The following is a 21,213-nucleotide window of genomic DNA, read 5'->3' as shown; positions in this document are numbered from 1 at the left end:
CCGTGTTGCAGGTTTGTAAAGTTTATATTAAGCAAAATACGTAAATGTTTGAGTTCCATTTTTTTGGTAAAAAATAAATTTATATTAAACTGCAAACGTCATATAAATTATTCTCAAGAGTTGTAAAGATTTAAAACTGTTGAATTTAATCATTATCATTCCTCTTTTCGTCATTTTCGATCTCAAAATCATTTTTTTAGTAGTGAAAAATTCTCACTGTTAGTCTTTCGCTTCTCTTACATAAATAATGAATGGAACGAGAAGAAAAACATCAAATTTTGATACATGATATTTGGAAGATTTTGTACCAAATTAGTTTGGCTGCACTGGCGACCACCTCGTCAGAGCAATCGACTAAAAAACAACAAGGCAGTCTCAATTGAGTTGTCGCATCCTATCCTAGCACGATACATACATGAAAGACTCAAATACTTGACGTTATTCGTTGAAATTAACATTTTAAAGTCCTTTGGGGTCCATAATAGGAAATTGCTTCCCTATAGTCGACACTTCATTTGATTTTTATGTTCCGTTTCGGAACGTTCGTTTTCCCTATTATGGACCCCCCAACATATTCCTATAATGGACACTCTCGTGTTTATTTTTTATAGAATTGTAATTTGTACTCCTCCGCTCATTTTTGGTCGCAGAGAAAAATACGCCACTTGGTGCTTTCCGGCGGCGAATGCTTGGATAGCACGTGCTATTTGTACAGCGGGGAAATTTTTCACATCTATCCTTGGAAAATGATCACGAAAGTCGTCATTCTGTTGCAAGGCACAATATCTACGTGAAATTTGTATTGGGGAAAATTTTGCTCATCTACGAGAGCCTTGAAAATTTATTACAAAAGTTGTAAATAATTGCAAGTCACAATACTAGGTACAAAAGTTGTTGCTTTTTAATAAGCATTACGAACAACAGCTTGCTTTGCTATTTCACCCGGCTTTCTGCAATGAATTCGATGGTGCAATAAAACTGTCATGCACGTTCAGCGAAGCACGTTTCTTCCTTGCCTTGGACTGTCTGTCACTATTATAGATGCTACCTGTATGATGATGGTGCCGCTTATCGATAATGTTTTATGGAAATTCCTTATCGATGTCTGGTGCGCCTACAGCTGTGAGTTCGCATTCGAATGCATGAATGCATCTGAACAAGCAAGTAATAAAATTATAGCACACTTGAAGATGTTTACAGATATGACAGAACTGGTAGCAACAGAAACGAACAACTCTGCAGCCTACTCTCTATTATCTGTTTCAAGCTTGTGGTGTTTCGTCCAACGATTTTTCGCGATAATGATTGTTTTGCATATGTTGATTGCCTGGTGATAACTTGAACTTCAGATAGCGGACATGCAAAGGTATCCCATCATCGATGGAGTGTATCAACGGAGATTTGCTGCCTTACAACAATAATTAAAGTCTGGCATTTCATACCTACGCCATGCCAGGGAATGGATTACTTGGCAGATTAAATTAAAGTTGACAAGAAGTATTTCTATTCGTTGACATTGTATTTTACATTAGAATGCGTTTTATATGTTCTAGAACCAACCAATATGTAAAATTTGATTCATTTCAAGTTGAAGTTCTTCTTTTGAAAGCCTCTTAGATAGTGTAGATTTTAAATGGTTTCTTTGCTTGCCGTATCCTTTACGTAGGGATCTATTTGGGTCGAGTCAAGTACGAGACACTGAAGACGGCCTTACTTTTGAGGTCGAAATACGTATCTGTCAAGATACAATTAAGTGGTGGAATTCAATGGGACTGTATTAACTCGTCTTATGACAAGTGAAGACATTCCACTAAAAAGCTCAAAATAATTTTCTTATCATCTATTTGGGTGTCGTAACGTTGGCACTGGCAACAAAATCAAAGCGCTCCCTACCGGTGGCTGGAAAGTAGAGTCTTGCATCTTTTTAAGGATTCGACCTGGCTATTGGTATAACTGATTGCATTGAAAGAAATAGAATCGATTCAGACATTGAAATTATAAATCCCCGCCTGCTTGCTTCATCATTGTTATCCTTATTCCGACTTGAGTGATTTTTTTATGTCGGCGTCTTAAATGAACTAAAAAAAACCTATCGTGTTTTGCTTCTTGATGATTTCGCCTGTCTCTCAGGGTGCAATTCAGCAAAGTCACAAAATTGCGTCAGATTTATGGACTTTCCATCCAAATGCACGATTTAACTTTGGAATGATGTATATAGTAAATCGTTAGGTTAACTGTTACTGGGGATTTTGAGCAGCGCCCTATTGATATAGTGATTACCAATTAGAAAGAAGTGTGGAGATCGCCAAACCGAAAAAATGAATTTACACGTATTTTACGAAGGTGCATTTGGCGGTGCATGAGTAAACTATTTATCATGAATCAGTGTGGCGGGAAATATCACAAAGCTTGAAAAAATATTCTGATTCCTACGATTTTGCGACAGTTATGCGTAGCAAGGTAGTAAGAGTAAACTTCGCATTTTTTTTATTCTAGGTATTATTTTCCGTATTTTGCGGATCAAACATTAAATGAATCATTTGTTTGAGAAACTAGTGATTAATATCGCAACAAAAAAGCTTAAGCCGTAAAGCATTTCAAACTCATTTATTATCTTAAAACCAAAATTAATCCACCTAGCGGCGACGATGCCTTACCCGATTCAATCTTTTGGTTTCGCATTAGTGTTGTGTGTCATAATGAATAATTGCCTACATTACGGCTCTTTCAATCGCTGTATCGCGAATCAACCATTTTCTTCATAACTTTTGAACGCAAAGACCGATTATGATTATATTCGATAGTGATCAATAGGGTCCACCGTCGAATGCAACTTGTTGCGAGAAAATCGGTTAAAAATTACTATATAAAAAAGTGGTTAACGTTTTTTGGTTTTCGTGTGCGCACACACATACACACGGACAGACAGACATTTGTTCAGCTCGACGAGCAGAGTCGATTGGAAATGATAGCCTTTCGGTACAACTTTGTTGTAGGAGAAAGGAAAAAGATGTAATTTTTGGAAGGATCCGTTTTTTACCCCGTCCTTCGCTAGTGCCTATACTTTCACTTTGAATGCGTTACGTAGGCGTGTTACGTATTATTATTATGAATTGTGGAATAAAATGTATGGTATTTGAATTAAATTCATATACTTATGCTTCTTAATTGTTTCATACAAACAATTGATATTAAAGAACGTATAAAAGTAAAACGTAAAAGGGGTTCCAAAATTTTCTTAAATTTCTTATTTAATAAAACGAGTTTTATCAACCGTCTAAGACGAATTAAGTACTCTCCATTTAATTCCACCAATTATTTTCGATATCTTTGCAGATACGCATTTCGACCACACAGTTGTGATCGAAATACGTATCTGCAAAGATATCGAAAATAATTGGTGGAATTAAATGGAGAGTACTTAATTCGTCTTAGACGGTTAAATACATTCCACTAAAAGAGCTTAATATATTTTTCCGAGTTTTATCTCGAGTCTGAAAATATTCCCATGTGATTAAGGAAGGATAAAAATCTCTCTGGATTTTCTGGTTTTTTTTGCAGTACACAAAATGTTAGCTGAATCCGGAATATTTTGTTTTGTTTAGTGCGATCCCATCATAGAACTCCATAGAAACGTGTATCATATCAACAGTTTTCTACTCATCCCTTAATTGACCACAAATTTATTTGGGCCACAAATTTTTACATAGGCTTTCATAACCACTTGAGGGAGAAGATACTTTTTATTTAATTGTGGCCCCAGATCCATGCTAACTTAACATCTTCGGGTCCGACGAAAACAACCGAAGCCTATTAGGGAAGTGTTGACGGGTCTTGGTCTCGAATACATGTCCTTTGTCCACCAAATTCTGAAAGTTGCTGATGTGAGACTGTAATTTTAGTTCGCCCATCTCCTTGTCTGTCGCACCCCATTACGAATGTCTTCCTCTTGTCCATTTCAATGTCTGTTGGTTAATCCTTTTCGCTTAATCCTCGGGGTCTCCAGTAGCCTTGCGAGCAAAGGCTTATAATTGCCAATCCGGAAATGGTGAGTTCGATTTTCGGTTCGGTCTAGAATGTTTTCGGGTCGGAAAACCATTCTAGATTTCCTTCCTCTCATAGGGTAAGTATACCGGTTTTGGCCACCGTAGTGCCTAATTTGACCAACCCTAAAAAATGTATATTTTCCAAAAACTATCGATCATTTTCCACAGCAAAGAAGCGTAAGGGATGTATCTCCTGTTACAGCTAATAAAACACTCAGAAATTGCTTTATTTTCGGAGTTATGCGAGAAACTGGCCAAATTAGGAACATGACCAAAACTGGTACAGTTACCCTACTATATTGTTATATTCCCTAACTTCGACCAAATCGCGAGTCCTTAAGTTTCCTAAAACTAACATTATTGTCTAAGAATAATGAAAAACTGTATCAAAAACATGATTTCGGCTCCGTAACGCTTCACGGCAAATGAGGCTCCAACATTGAAAAAAAAAATTATTCTTCCTGAACAAAGCGTGACATAGCGGATACAATAAAAGGGGTTCAGAGCAAAATTGCATCACTATCAAAGTGTCCAAAGATGGATACCACTGCATCTCCTGGGTCAATACACAGGATTTTGTTTTTACACGATTTTTTTTCGCTCGTATTTTTGATCGTGTGACTTCAACTTACCACCAAAATCTACGCAACATGTTTCAAAAAATCCAGAATAAATCAAAGAAAAATCACATGATAATTAAAATGCGTTGAACATTCAGGATGAGTACAAAATTGAAAAAATGTAAATCGTGTAAAAACAGAATCCAGTGTAATAACAAAATTTTGGAAATAATGACCTCAGAGTGAGTTTCATTGCGATATTTCCAGTAGTTTCAGAATTACAATCTAAGGAACAGCACGCGTGTGAGAAAATGTTATACATTTACTGCAACATTCCAGGTCTTACGAAAAGATGTTAGTACATAATCCAATTTCGTGCCAATTACCCCAAAAACATCAGAGTTACAGCTGATCGAAAGATGCTAGGCTAGAATGAAAGCACGAGCTTCGGACGGAAGCAAAATTCGTTATTACGAAACATAACATGATGAATTGAACTCCCTCCTCAACATGTTTGATTGGCCAATATATAACACCAACATCAACATTTTGTTTTTTTTTTAAATAATTCTAGGTACACAGTCCAAAAGAAACAAGTTCTAACACTTCCTCAGTTTAAAATCTAAATTCAAAAAATCAAATAGGTGCTGAAATATAGTTTTGGACTGATTCGTTCGATTTAAAACCAACATCAAGATTATTCTTGAGGCCGGTTTACACTTTTACATTTTTTTATTTCGATTTTTGAAATAGAGACGTAAAAAACTAGTGTTCTTTGGGAAAGTTGACCTTAATTAAGTCAAATAATTGACTGAGACAATAAAATCAGTTCCCTTTTTTGTTGGGAAAGGTTGAAAGCAGAAAAAAATGGTTTTGGTCTTGTACAAAATCTTTAATCTTACGAGTTCACCCGACGGGTTCGGGTCGGGTTTGGGTTTGGTAAATTTGTACAATGTCGGGTTAGGGTCGGGTTTGGGTTTGGGAAATTTGTACAATGTCGGGTACGGGTTTAAGAATTTCACTATCGAATATTTTTTTATTCATTTCTGGTAAATTTGAGGATTTTTCATTATTTGGGCCTAAATCCTTTTGATTGTAAATAGTAAAATAAAATATCTAGTTTGAGTTTTCCGGCGACAAAATAGTTCGGGTCCAGCTCGGGTTTAAATAGTTGAATTAATTCGGGTTCGGGTCGGGTACGGGTTTGATAAGATTTTTTGTTTCGGGTTCGGGTCGGGTCCGGGTTTGAAAGGAATTTATGAATCGGGTTCGGGTCGGGTTCGGGTTTGCAAAATGTGAAACCCGACCATCTCTAGAGTTCACTTAAGAAAAGTTCAAGCATTTGTTTCAAGTTTTCGAGCGGGTTATTAAGTTTCAAATATATCGCTACGTTGAGCAAAATAACTTTCTTAATAGTTGTCAATCAGGATTCGTCCTAATTACACTTTTAAAACTGCCATATTAAGTTTTTGATGACCATTCGTGTTATCTTAGATAATGATAAGCCTGTTGTTTTTAATCTCCACGATTTTCCAAGCATTTGATACGATTCCTCATAAGGTGCTTTGTGGTAAACTCCGTAATCAATTCGATTTGTTTTTCTAATCATGCAGCTAACCTTATTGGTAACTATAATTGCCAGCTGTTTATAGACATGAAATTTTGTCAGATTTTATTTCCTTTATTTCGGGTGTACCTTGGCCCTATTTTGTTTTCTCGATATAACAAAAGTTCTGAAGTAATTTAGAATTATTTTTTATATTACGATGTCCAGTTATATTATGATTGTCAAGAAAATAAATATGTTATCTAAAAATTAAAAAATGTTAGAAAATACATGAATTATTTATTAGTGGTAACAGTGGTAATTCTGTATTGAAACCTACCCTTAGCATGAATGATGCACGCATAGTATTCAAAGATCATATATCAGTTTGATTGTGATAATCGATGATAACTTCTCTTTTGGCAAATTTATTTTTAAATAATGTGAAAAAAATAATAGCAGCTTTGGGAACTCCATTAAGTGGTTTTTTTATGAAAGAACTAGACTCAAACTGTTTAAAAGTCCAACAGGCAACAGGTCGAGGCGATATCATGCAATCGCTCAGAATGGAAATTTGTCAAGGCGATCTTTTGTCGATCCCTTTTTCGACTAACTGCTTAATGAACCTTCAATGACTATTCAATAAATACATTGACCAAATCTAATCCTGATATCTTTCTTTTTCTTCCAGCATCTCTATCAGCGATCGGAACACCCATCGGGTGCCTTCTCAGTGGCTACGTAATGGACAACTTTGGACGCAAGAAGGCCCTACTGATAACGGAAATTCCCATGATAATCGGCTGGATCATCATAGCGTGCGCCACCAACGTGGAAATGATCTATGCGGGACGTATTCTGACCGGGTTCGGTTCCGGTATGGTTGGAGCCCCGGCCCGTGTTTACACATCGGAAGTAACGCAACCCCACCTTCGAGGAATGCTTTGTGCACTGGCATCAACGGGCATCAGCTTAGGGGTACTGTTTCAGTACACTCTGGGAGCGGTGACCACGTGGAAGATCCTCTCGGCTATTTCCGCTTGTGTTCCGGTGTTGGCCTTTGCACTGATGTTGTTCATGCCGGAGACCCCAAATTATCTCGTATCCAAGAACAAACCGGATCAGGCACTAAAGAGTTTAGCCAAACTGAGAGGTTCCACGTACAACCTGGAGAAAGAAGTTACGCAACTGCAAACGTTTGCCCAGAAAAGTAACCAAAAGAAGAAAATGTCGCCGAAAGAGACGATCCAAGCTCTACTGCATCCATCCTGCCTGAAGCCTTTTGGAATTTTGACCCTCTACTTCATGATGTACCAGTTCAGCGGCGTCAACACAATCACCTTCTACGCTGTGGAGATTTTCCAAGATTCTGGCACCACAATGGATAAGTACACGTGTACTATAATGCTTGGAGTTGTTCGATTCGTCTTCACAATCTTGGCCGCAATATTGCTCAGAAGGTGTGGTCGGCGTCCATTGACGTTCATTTCTGGCATTGGATGTGGTGTCACGATGATTGGTTTAGGAACGTACCTGTACTACAAGAAGACCTGGGAAATGGCCGTTCCTCCGATCGCCCCCACTGCAACATGGTTCCCAGTAGCATGTATCTTCATATTCACCATCACCTGCACACTTGGCTTCCTGGTAGTACCATGGGTCATGATCGGAGAGTTGTACCCAATGAAGGTGCGGGGAATCGTAGGAGGATTCACGACCTGTATGGCGCACATATTTGTTTTCATCGTCGTCAAGACTTATCCATTCCTGGCCCACTTGCTCGAGAGGCACGGGGCTTTCATTCTGTACGGATGCATCTCGTTTTTGGGTAGGTTTAATGAATTTTGAAGCATCTTCACAATTCTAACAAAACTTCTTTTTCAGGGACGGTCTTCTTCTACCTCTGCCTGCCGGAGACCAAGGGCAAAACGTTGCAAGAGATCGAAGACTATTTCTCAGGCCGCATCAAATCGCTGAAGAAATCCAAACAACAGGAAGCCGAGGGCCAACAACTCAATAACAACTCCAAGCCTCAACTGCTGACGGTGGAGAAGAACAAGCTGCTTCCGTAAGTGCCTGGCTTGGCTGGTTCCATTGCCGCCTGCTCACGGGCTTCTTCAGTCAGTGTGCCATACGAGGAAACGAGAAGTATTTTTATTTGTTTGATACGGAAACTGGAAGTGATAAATATTTCTTCCTTCTTTTGCTTTGTTCACACATTACGATTTGTCGAAATTCGTTTCAGAAGAATTTTCAAATTAGACAAAGCGGTACTATTTTCTTATATACTATTAGTTACCTCTTGTTGGTCTATATTAGATTTTATGTGTTAGATTTTTTTTCTCATTTCTTATAGTATTATTTAAGCACTTGACTCTTTGAAAGACTAAAAGTGGCCATTTTGTTTCTTCTGTGTATCGCTTTTTCTTTATCTTGACAATAATTGTACTGAAACAAATTTATATTCTTGATAAAATATTCACAGATAATAAAACCGCACATGTTTTACTTTGTACACCAATCGTAAATAAGGAAAACAAATCTCTGAGAATGCTCAGTTTGATTTAAAATCGGGTTTGAATGCGATTTCAAAAAACATAAACATTGAGACTATATGATCTGATTCAAACAAGAAACAATCACAATCTACTCCAACTAGATAGAATAAGAAACTCAGGAAACCAACGGACCATAAAGTGCTTTAAAGACAGCGAGATGATAATGCTTGAGCGAGCGTGTGTGAATTAGAATGTGACAAAATGAGAAATCACTCGCGTAATGGTACGCGATATATCAGATCGCCATTAAACTATGTAGTTCTGTCAATGTGATAGCGGACCTCAACTTACACCGAAAAGAGTAAATATCATATAAACCAACGTTTACTCAATAGATAAGAAAGATATCAAATTATGATTAGCTAGAGTTAGTACTTAATCATTAAGTCTGCCCCTCTGCATTAGTCAGAACTTGGATGAGAAACAGATAGAAGGACATTACTGCTGGGTGCATGATGTACTTACTGTGGCGTAGATGAGTAAAAGTTCCATGCGATATAATTACACACCTTCTCGGTAAGGTTTCTGATACTGAACTAGAAAAAAAATGATACCGTAATAAACCGTTCAAAAGACAATTTTTTCTAAGAAAAATCGAAATTTTAATCACACATAAATTGTTATCCGATAGCCCATGTGTTTCAAATCATTGCTTGTGGAATACAAAATTTCTGCCTGCGTAGTTACAACCATTATTGCTTCTTCTTCTTCTTCTTCTTATTGGCATTACATCCCCACAATGGGACAGAGCCGCCTCGCAGCTTAGTGTTCATTAAGCACTTTCACAGTTATTAACGGCGAGGTTTCTAAGCCAGGTTACCATTTTTGCATTCGTATATCATGAGGCTAACACGATGATACTTTTATGCCCAGGGAAGTCGAGACAATTTCCAATCCGAAAATTATCTAGACCGGCATCGGGAATCGAACCCAGCCACCCTCAGCATGGTCTTGCTTTGTAGCCGCGCGTCTTACCTCACGGCTAAGGAGGGCCCCTACCAACCATTATTGCGTTGCGCCATTATGGGTTGCAGAGCTTCCTCTTCGGTGGTCTTAGATTAGGGGAAGGTGGGTAGACTTGATCCCCGGGGAGACTTGATCACCCCCTGTTTTATCGAGAACTAAAGTAGTTTTGTTCTAGCGTATTTTTTAGTATAGATCCTCTAGACAAATGACAAATGACCTACAAATGAGCTATTTTTTGGATTGACAACCTTATTTATTCTGCAGGGCGGTTTGTATGTTTTGACCTTCTAAAGATTTTTGTATTGCCCACGCAAAATTTGAACAACTTTTCATATAAGAAAATTATTTTGAGCTGTGAAGTGAACAAGTGAACTTTTCATAACAATGACCAAAGTCTTTCGTTTTTTCACAGCAACAAGCCATAAATATGCTGAATGATCTGTACTGATGAAAATGTCAACATTCCATCAAAGTTTTAGGATATTTGGATTTGAAGTTATTGCCTCAATATGGGGACATTTGATCCCCCGTTAGTCACCCATACAAAAATTTGGCGAAAAAATTTTTAAAAAAATCTGTTCTTAGGCTTCTAATTTTTTGTAGATTAGACGGATTTGATGAAGGGTTGGCAGGAAAAATTATTTATTGCGTAGATCTCATAAAAAGGGGATCAAGTCTCCCCAAATTTTAAAATTGCATGTGCTGTCGAATTCAATAACAAAAATCGCTCATGTATACGCACAGCAATTCGATAATTCCGCGTATTTTGAAGGGAAAATATTTAAAAAATCTGAGGGCACATTTCAAATTTTATCAAAGCAAGTTCTTAGAGAGGGATCAATTCCCCCCGAATATTTCCAAAGTCGATTTTTGACAGCACTCCAAAAAATCGATTGTGTATCAATAACAACAATAATTTAAGGACTGTCACACATCAGTAAAGTTAAATACTATATTTCTTAGAGAGTCTGTGTGGAAATCGCGTATGTTTATTTATTTTTGGTTGTTATACATCGGAAATCAGAAAAAGGGATCAAGTCTACCCAGTCTCCCCTATGCTTCTTCGGTTTCCCTGAATGTTTAGGGTCCTCTTATATATCTATGGGGCCGTCCAGAAACCACGTGGTCATATATGGGGGAGAGGGGTGTTGCTCTCGAACCACGTGGTTTCCTTTACACGAAAACTTTTGGTGAATAACAAAAGCGGTGTAAAAAATACAAATCATTAAAACTTAATGATTAAATTATTAAACGCAAAGCGCATCTAAGGGCCGATGCCCACGTAGCGTCTTTTCAACTCAGCGTTAAAAAGACGTAGGAGTCCATCGAGAAAAATCGATAACGCAGCGTCGGTCGCAACGCCGATGCATATCTGCATTATTTGACCATCTTAGCCTAAGATCCTATATCCATACATAAATAAACGAAAAAACAGGTTGCGTTTCAGTTCAGTCTCAATTTCCACAAAAAAAATTGGATAGGGAAAATGGAAAAATATTTTTAAAAAATCCGCGGCAGATGGTTTTTGGCATCACGCCACCGAGACTTTTTCATCAACGGACTGCAGCTACAATTTTGAAAAATGTTCATGTTTTTACAATAATCCAAGAAAAAATCTTAAGAAGAAAAACTTAAAAGAATTTCTTGTGGATATTCAGGAAAAATCAAGTAGAGAAATTTCCTGTAAAAACTTTGGCATTACTTACATACACATACAGTCCTGATAAAGTGCTGGCATTCAGAATTTTTTTTGAACAATTCTCTCTGAAAAATTTGGCTAAGAAATTTTGCTACAAATTGATAATGAAAAAAAAAACAAAACATCTCCAGTGTTAATTCCGAAAAATTTTCCTTAAAACTCCGAAAAAAATTCCATGTGAATTCTGTCTGAAAATTAAAAACAGTGGGGGAATACATATAATTTTCGGTGGAAAAACATTCTAATGAATTTCTTCGACAAGTTCTTCCGAATCTTCACCAGAAATTCTTCTTCATTTACAAAAGAAGTTTTTCGAACATTTTAAGGAGTGCACTTCAAAATGTTCAGTCTCCAGTTAGCCTTGCGAGCAAAGGCGTAGGATTGCCAATCCGAACATGACGAGTTCGATTCTCGTTCCTGTCTAGGATGTTTTCGGATGGGAAACATTCTCGACACCCTAGGTATAGTGTATCCATCGTACTTGCTCCACAAGATATATAATCGTACAATGGCTGGCATATAAAAGCTTTCAATTTATAACTGAGGAAATGCTAATAGAATATACCAAGTTGAAAAGCAGACCAACTTCCAGTTGGAATATGGAGCCAATGCCACATGAAACATTTTGATATTTCCGTTGATTTTTTTTCAATTTTGGAATTTTGAAATGAAAAAAATTCGGAATACTTTTTTACGCTCTTTGTGAGCTCTATCACATTTTTTTTAATTTTCCAAGTATTTTTTTATTCGAGGCATTATTTAGAATTTCCACGAAAGAGTCTATGGATTATCTTCAAAAAATTCTTTGGATTTTCGAAGAATAAATCTTTAGAATTCTCAAGGTTCATGTTTTTCGAATTTGAACCAGAAATCATTTCAAGATTCCATCTTCTTCATCTTCTTCTTCGGGATGTCATTTTGATTTCTTTCTAGGTTCAGCTAAACATTGCTTTAAATCTTTACCATGCAAAGATGCACAAGAAATGATTTAGAAGGTTTAAGAAATTTTCACATCAGAAAATCTTTAAAATTTTGATTGATTTTTTTAAGGAATTCCGACTGGAAATGCTTCAAAAGTACAACCTTTACAAGTACTACAAAAGTACATTTTTTACGTTATTTCCACTTGTTAAAACATCGGAATTTCCTCGGGAAATTCATTATTAGTGATTCAGATGAACTTTTTTAGATTTTCTACTGGAAAATCTTAGAAATTTCCATCGGAAATATGTTGGCATATTCCGAATAATTTCTTTTGGAAATTAAAAAAAACTGCTGAAAATTTCTAAGAATTTCTTTTGGAAAACGAAAAAAAATTCCATTGGAAATTTCCTTGGAAGATTCATTAAAGTTGCCCAGGATTTAAAAAAAAATATTTAGAGATTCTGTAAAAAAGTAAGCTGGATTTTTTTCTATTTTATACTGGAAATTCTTCGGAATTTGATGTTTATTGGAATTTTCATCGTGAATATACATTTCGGATCCTTCTACGGATTCTTCTAGTTCTTCAAAATTTCTACCGAACATTTTTCGGAACTCTTCCACAGAATTTTGGAAGAAAAATGTCGTTGAAATTCTAAAGATTTTCCGGGGAGACTCCGAAGAATTTCTTATCAATATTCCGAAGGGTTTCCCTTGCAACTCCAGAATAATTATTCTTGAAAATTAAGAACATCTTGGAATTTAAAATTTATCTTAGCAATAAATGTAGGCAATAATTTAGGCTAAAGAAGCCTAGTTTTTATGATATTGAATAATTATCATAATTGATCGAAAAAATTAATAATGAACCTAAATGTTCTGATTGCACAACATTCTAGTAGTGCGCATGAAAAAGGTTATGACATAGAGAAGCTTGCATTTAAAAAATCAACATGAAATTCTAAATAAAATGCTTTTTAAATTCATAAAAGGGTCTTAGAACTAAGGAGATTCTTGCGATATGAAAAAAAGTGGCAGTGTTCCAGAAAAAACACTCCAATTCCTAAAACATTCTAGGTTAAAAAATAGTGTTATAATAACGATTGAAATTGAATTCCAAAACAAATCTCAACCCTTTCAGGAATGATGGGTCATATATGCCCAGCGTTTTAGATTGTCTATAAAATCACAAAAGAGAGCTAGACCACCATTTTCTTCAGTAAAATTGTTCATTTAGATATTGGCTTTCAGAAAAAATATGGGAGCTCAGATTTGACTGACCATGAAAACTCAGATATCCGAAACCTTGGGAAGATTTCGATTCTAAGAGTGTGTAAATAAAGTTTAAATGTTTGAATCATTCTAAACAGATGGGTGGTCAGATAAGATGGGTCATCCTGAACGTTAAGCCAGTGATTAATATTCAGGAATACGAGATGCTCAAGGTACTTCAAAATGCTCTCAAGTTCAGCCCACGAATCTACCAGATCAATCAAGACATTTGCAAAGTTCTCATCATCGGTATATACCCAATCCGATGAAATAAGCATATGATCCTAATTTCCATTAACATGAGATCCAAGAGCCAAGGTACTCAAAATTATCTTGAGTCAACAGCAAGTTGCACAATGACTATGAGGTTTGTTCGCAAACTGTTTTTGTAGGGCCTTAGAAGCACTGGGTTCACGGACTTGAGTAGTTCAAACATTACGAATTCCAGGACGTTTTGTATAACCTAAAAAGTCTGTAGAAGCTTGTATAAATAATAATTGAAGTCATATCAACCCAATCGACCTACTGGGATATTATATCATACATCATTCATAAGTTGGTTAATTGGATAAATCGAAAGATCCGAACTCCAAAATAATAATTGGTCTATAATACATTCATTCCTCTATGAGTCGCTTATGAAAGGACCATTGACTGAAGCATATTCGAGATGTGGAATAGAAGTTCCTTGGAAAATTATTCCAAAGAACCATCATAGTGACGGAGAAAATATTTTTAGTATGGCATCATTGGCTTCCACGAGTCGACATCAAAATAAAATTTCAATGAAGAATTAGAAATTTTGAGAGATGAGCCAGCTCTGGATTGAAAATCTCTTTAGTAGAGAAAAAATAGAAATTTTCCATAATAAAATAGGAAATTGCCAATAAACAACAATAATACACACAACAATAATAAATTAGCACTTGTAAAAGCAAAAATTGCAATTATGAAATAAGAATTTTCCATAAAGAAATCAAAATGTTCAACGAAAAAATACAAAATTTTCATGAATAAATCAATATTAGCAACTAGTTTATTTGTGGACGCAGTAGCGCCCGTAGCAAGTGTTTTTTGACGTAAACTACGTCTAAGGGGAAGACTCGGATACAGGGTGTAAAATGAAAATTTCAAAATTGGGGACCGTCACGAAATCATGTAAGATTTGTAACATTAGTAGGTCCTTTATCTTTCAATGGATTTTAAAGATTTATATATCAATCGATTAGGGGCCCTCCTTAGCCGTGCGGTAAGACGCGCGGTTACAAAGCAAGACCATGCTGAGGGTGGCTGGGTTCGATTCCCGGTGCCGGTCTAGGCAATTTTCAAATTGGAAATTGTCTCGACTTCCCTGGGCATAAAAGTATCATCGTGTTAGCCTCATGATATACGAATGCAAAAATGGTAACTTGGCTTAGAAACCTCGCAATTAATAACTGTGGAAGTGCTTAATGAACACTAAGCTGCGAGGCGGCTCTGTCCCAGTGTGGGGATGTAATGCGCCAATAAGAAGAAGAAGAAGAAGAAGAAGATATCAATCGATTCGCAAACTCTCCACCAATTTGCTAGTAGAATTGAAACTTTTGAGTATCAACGCGAAACTATTGAAAATTTTAGTTCTTTCATGCATCATGCATCTCATATGCAGCGCGTTCCAATCCTTGGTAATTGCCTACCCGAATAGAAAATACAATACATTAAAATATCATAAAATTACAATACATTTTATTGATGAACAATCAATTCTTTTGTTCTTCTATTGTACCAATTAAATTGCCTTATTGTTGTTCCAATAAAAGAACAATAAAATCTATTGACAGAAAAATGTTGACAATAGAATTACAATAAATTCTGTTGTAAAGGCAAAAATTTGTTCGAGAAAAAAACGATTTTTTTATTGTTACGGTAGCTAACAACCCCTATTTTCTATTGTAAAACAGCCATTTACAATAGGATTTATGGTGGAAAACAATATTCTTAATTGTTATTCTATTTTGAGCAACAATAGAGTTTATTGTAATTACAATTGCATTTATCGTATTGTTACAATAATTTCTATTGTAATTCTATTGTACTTTTTTATACTTTTAGTATACTTTTAGGGTATTATCAATTGTTGAACTGGGGTGTATGAATGGAATGGCCCAGCTGCTTACAGTGGTTACAGTGCTCTTCTATGTAGAGCGGAATGATTGGTTCAGTGTACTATGTTAGGTTTTCCGTAGTTTACGTCGAGCGGTCGTGTCTTGTATACAACCCCATTTTTTTCAGTATAAACGTCTGTTCTCTGTGATTTTTTCATCAAATGCTGTGTCTGGTTGTCTAAGGTTATCACTGGTTTTGTTTTCTGCATCTAATAGTAAAAAAGAATTAAATGTGTCAAATATTTTGTTTTTTTGTGAGAATTTCCTTGCGTGCTGCGTCTGGTTGGCTAGTCACCGGACAGACAAACAGGGCTATTATATTTATGATGAACAATTTAAAAAAAAAAAATTATAATTATTTGTTTCTAATATTGATGATTCTGAAAACAATACTGAAATTTCTACAGGAATGCTACTCAAAAGAAACAACAGTAGGAGCTTTATTTGCATCTCTAAGATTACATATTAACTTTGTGATTCTCTGATAACCTTTTCGTTGTAGGAGTTCAGTTCAGATGGTTCGCTGAGGTTAATATCTTAAGAATTTTCAGTAACTCCAGAGCTATGGAAGGTCCCAAATACTCTAAGGAATCTATAGGGATATTCAGTGATGAACTTTATAGTTATTAAAAAAACACTAACAAAACAATTTAAAAAAAAATTAAATTATAGGGATATTTTGGAAAATTTCTAAACCATTATAAATTTTTCTCGAAATTTTTATAAGATATTCGCGAGTCCACATTTCTTTGTATCCTCCTGATGCATTGAAGGTGTGCGAGTTCTAGATATCCTAATACCTGATACTCATTACAACATGATAACATAATCAAAATTTTCGACCTCATGGAAATTTATAATTTTCATACTGGGTTTAGTTTAATTTTGAATCAGTTGAAATTGTCCATCTTCAAAATTGATCGGATTAACCATATGTTTTAGTACCATAAGGTTTTTTTTTAAATTTTTGTACTTGAAAAAAAAACCACGTGGTCATAGGGGGGGGGAGGGGGGGTCTGCCAAATGACCACGATAAGCCACATGGGGGGAGGGGGGGGGGGTGAAAATCTTCAAAAATATGACCACGTGGTTTCTGGATGGCCCCTATAATATAATCAATATTCACTATTCAGTTCAATCATAGTTAATTGCCTATATTCCGGGGACGGCCTCTCGACAACGGACCAGATCTTTACTGTGCGGCAAATCCTTCAAAAATGCCGTGAATACCAGGTCCCAACGCACCATCTGTTCGTTGATTTCAAGGCGGCTTACGACAGTATAGACCGCGTAGAGCTATGGAAAATTATGGACGAGAACAGCTTCCCTGGGAAGCTTACCAGACCGATCAAAGCAACGGTGGATGGTGTGCAAAACTGTGTGAAGATTTCGGGCGAACACTCCAGTTCGTTCGAATCGCGCCGGGGACTAAGACAAGGTGACAAGGCAAGGCCCTGCCGTCCTGCTTGGTCACGATTAGTCGACAACTAAGAAGCTTTTACCAAATGCAAAAATTTATTTTCATCTATCTGAGCTTACTTACTTACTTATGGATCCTGTACACCTCCGGTGGTGCAAAGGGCCGACTTGAAAGATTTCCATCCTGAGCGAAGCCCGGCTATCGCTTTAACCTGTTGCCAGGTTAGATTTCGGTCGACTTATTTTATTCCTTTATTGAGGCTTCGCCGCCATGAGCCTCTGGGTCTGCCTCTGCTGCGATGTCCCGCTGGGTTCCAGTCTAATGCTTGCTTACAGATTTCGTTTCCGCCCCTACGTAGAGTGTGGCCGACCCAGCCCCACTTTCGATCCCGAATTTCTGTTGCTATCAGCCTCTGGGGACAACGACGATGGAGCTCGTTGTTTGAGATCCAGTTGTGAGGCCACCAGACCCGAATTATATACCGCAGGCATCTGTTAATGAACACCTGCTGCCGTTAATACACACCATGTTTCGCTATCGTATAACAGCACAGATTTCACGTTAGAGTTGAAAATTCGTATTTTGGTGCGTTCACTTATCTGCCTGTTTTTCCAGATATTTCTTAAACTCGCAAAGGCAGCCCTTGCTTTCTTGATCCGTGCGCCTATGTCGATCTTGGTACCGCCGTCTGACGTCATTTGGCTACCAAGATATTGGAAGCTTTCAACATTCTCCACTGGTTGCCCGGCTACTGTGAAACTGGAAGGAGTCACCGTGTTTACATCCAACGATTTGGTTTTGTTGACGTTGATGACTAAACCTGCCGAGGAGGAGCGCTCGGCAAGGTCGTTGAGCTTACTCTGCATATCAGAGCGCCGTTGCGCGAGTAGTGCAACGTCATCCGCCAATTCGAAGTCGTTTAGGTGCTCCATGGTTATAGGCTGCCATAACAGCCCGCGGTTTGGTTCACGGTCAATCGCATCTACCAGAATCTCATCGATTACGATGAGGAACAGTAACGGTGATAGAATACATCCTTGCCTCACACCAGCTACGACCCGGATAGGGTCGGACAGGACCCCATTGTGCAGCACTCTACACGAAAAGGCCTCGTACTGTGCTTCGATGAGGCCGATGATTTTCTCAGGAACCCCTTGCGTCTCAGGGCGCCCCACATATTCTCGTGATTGAGACGGTCGAAAGCTTTTCGTAGTCAATGAATACCAAGTAAAGGGACTCTTGGAATTCGTTGACCTGCTCCAAAATGATGCGGAGCGTGACAATATGGTCCACACAGGATCTTCCGGCACGGAATCCGGCTTGCTGCCGCCGGAGAGTCGCATCGATCTTCTCCTGAATCCGGGCTAGGATAATTTTGCACAGAACTTTGAGAACGGTACACAGCAACATAATGCCTCGCCAGTTATCGCATACAGTCAGGTCACCCTTTTTGGGCACCTTCACTAAGATACCTTGCATCCAGTCGACCGGGAAAGTTGCGGTGTCCCAGATATTACGAAATAAACGATGCAGTAGTTGAGCGGATGTCATGGGGTCAGCTTTGAGCATCTCGGCTGATATGCGGCCGACCCCTGGGGCTTTATTCGATTTCATGCTTTGGATGGCTGTTGTAATCTCTAGCAGTGATGGAGCTCCGGTATTGACGCGTGTTATACGTCGGATCCTAGGCAGATCATGCCGAGGTGGTGATGGCCTGGCTGGCACTTGAAAGTGCTCAGACCAGCGTTTCAGCTGGTCAGTTGGGTCGGTCAATAACTGATCATTCGCGTCTTTCACAGGCATCGTTGCATTCATCTTCGCCCCGCTTAAGCGTCGTGAGATATCGTAGGGGAGGCGAATGTCCCCGGTTGTGGCGGCTCTCTCTCCTTCGTCGGCCAGAGTGTCTGCCCACGCTCGCTTGTCCCGTCGACATGATTGTTTTACTTCCTTCTCAAGAGCCGTGTATAGTTGACGGGCTAAGACTTTGGCTCCTCTGGTTTTCGATCGCTCTATCGCGGCTTTGGCTTCTCTTAGCTCCTCTATCTTCCTCCAGGTCTCATCGGTGATCCATTGTTTTCTCTGGGTGCGTAGTTCGCCCAGATTGTTCTCGCTGGTGGCAATGAAGGCATTCTTGATGGCAGTCCATTGGTCTTCCACGCTGCCACCTTCCGGAATATCTGCAGCACGCGTCTCCAGTTCTTCAACGAAGGACCGTTTCACCGTGGCATCTTTCAGTCGGCGTGTGTTGAATCGTCGTCCAACTCTTTCCTCCTGCCGACGAATCCGCGCAATGCGCAGGCGTATTTCGCCGATGAGGAGGTGATGATCAGACGCAATATCGGCACTACGTTTATTCCGTACATCAAGAAGGCTCCGTTTCCATTTTCGGCTGATGCAGATGTAGTCGATTTGATTTTCTGTAAAGCCGTCACGGGAGACCCACGTGACCTTGTGAACCGGTCGATGAGGGAAGAGCGATCCCCCGATCACCATGTCGTTATTACCACAAAATTCTGCGAACAGCTCTCCGTTTTCGCTCATTTCTCCGAGACCATGGCGTCCCATAATGCGCTCATGGTTCGAGTTGTCGGATCCGATCTTCGCATTGAAGTTGCCCAAACAGATCTTGATATCACCCTTCGGAATTCTATCTACGACGGCATTGAGTTGACTGAAGAAGTTCTCCTTGTCTTGCAGATCGGCAGCATCGGTTGGCGCATAACATTGGATTATAGTAAGGTTTCGGACCCGTGTTCTAAATCTGGCAACGATTATCCTTTCACTTATAGGTTCCCACTTCATAAGCGCAGAGTGTGCCTGAGCGCTTAGTAGGAAGCCAACTCCGCGATGCCAGGGAGCGTGTTCACCTCGTAAACCAGAGTATAGCAGAACTTGTCCCGACGGCGTTCTGTGTTCTCCAAAGTTTGGCCAACGGACTTCACTCAGTCCCAGGATCTCAAGCTTCATGCGGCGTGCCATGTTCCTATTCGTGTCCGTTGTTTCGCGCTAAGAGTCGTCGCCGTAAAATCAGTAGCTTCCGGGGAATAGCATTTCATACTCAGCCGCTGGATGCCAGAACAGAAGCTGTTGCAGCCGCACCTCCTTGGTGGACAGACGCTCGATCAGTCGGGTCAAATTTGTTTAAAGTCCCACCCAACACCAGGACTAGGCTAGTGCGCTTTGAGCGGCACACGGTCGCTTTGATAGGGCCTGCTTGGAGACACATGCACCTTTAATGGAAGTTCAACAGAGCCCACTGTCGAACCCCACCACATCCTAGGCAGACCCCACAGGACGCACCCTCTCACTCTAGCTGATGTCAGAAGGACAACAGTGCCCAGGCTGCACTACCAGCTAAGTACGCAACCCTTAGCTGGCGGTCAATTGTCATCGGAAGACCCGTGGAAGCGTGAGTATTGGAACTTGTGAGGACCAGGCGCCCCTTCCCGGATGTCAACTCACCATTTCGCAGCCCATCTATCTGAGCGATATGTGTGAATTTTTTTTTATTCCTTTATTTGTTAGGCACTCTGTGTTACTTAACCGCTACTGTGCCGAGATCTACTGTAGTATTCTGCTGTACAGAATCCACACAGAATCTATTTTTAGATTTCTATTACCATTATTATTGTTGGTGCCAGTCCATCTCGTCGTGAGTCCATTGTGTCCGTTTGTCCATGTCGTGTATCCATTAGATCGTTGCATTGTTCGGTTGCCATTTATCCGGGTAACGTTGGAGGAATGCTTCCGAGAAGAACAAGTTGTCAGTCGTCATCAGGCAGCCGTGACGGTAAGACGCGTACCCCAAACGCCACCGTATGGGCTGCGGATCCGGCGACTGACGAGGGTTTGGTGGAGGGGCTGGGAATCAAACCCATGACCATTCGCTTGTAAGGCGAACGTGTAGCCAACTACGCTACGTAACCCCCCCTAATATGTGTGAATGTGAGAATAAAATATAGTTTGCCATACCGGTCGAACTACAGTGTCTTTAAATAGTATCTATCAACACCCCCAAAACCAGCATTGTTTGCTCCCGCAAGTACGGAGTCGCACTGCTTGCGCCCTCTGCTCTCCCAAA

General features: G+C 39.0%; 1 protein-coding gene across 2 annotated transcripts in view; it reads left to right on the top strand.

Moving 5' to 3' along the window:
• Nucleotides 1–9,399, top strand: part of LOC134204325 (facilitated trehalose transporter Tret1-like) — a 40,742-nt gene extending 31,343 nt beyond the window's left edge. For both annotated transcript variants that reach the window (XM_062679151.1, XM_062679152.1), the window contains exons 4-5: nucleotides 6,844–7,980; nucleotides 8,037–9,399. In XM_062679151.1, the coding sequence (XP_062535135.1) occupies nucleotides 6,844–7,980; nucleotides 8,037–8,224 (1,325 nt within the window). In that variant the 3' untranslated portion in view covers nucleotides 8,225–9,399. The remainder of the gene's footprint in view (nucleotides 1–6,843; nucleotides 7,981–8,036) is intronic.
• The last annotated feature ends 11,814 nt before the right edge of the window (nucleotides 9,400–21,213 follow it).

Source organism: Armigeres subalbatus, unplaced genomic scaffold, assembly GCF_024139115.2.
Source record: "Armigeres subalbatus isolate Guangzhou_Male unplaced genomic scaffold, GZ_Asu_2 Contig515, whole genome shotgun sequence".
Lineage (NCBI taxonomy): Eukaryota > Metazoa > Arthropoda > Insecta > Diptera > Culicidae > Armigeres > Armigeres subalbatus.
This window is presented reverse-complemented; position numbering and strand designations above follow the sequence as displayed.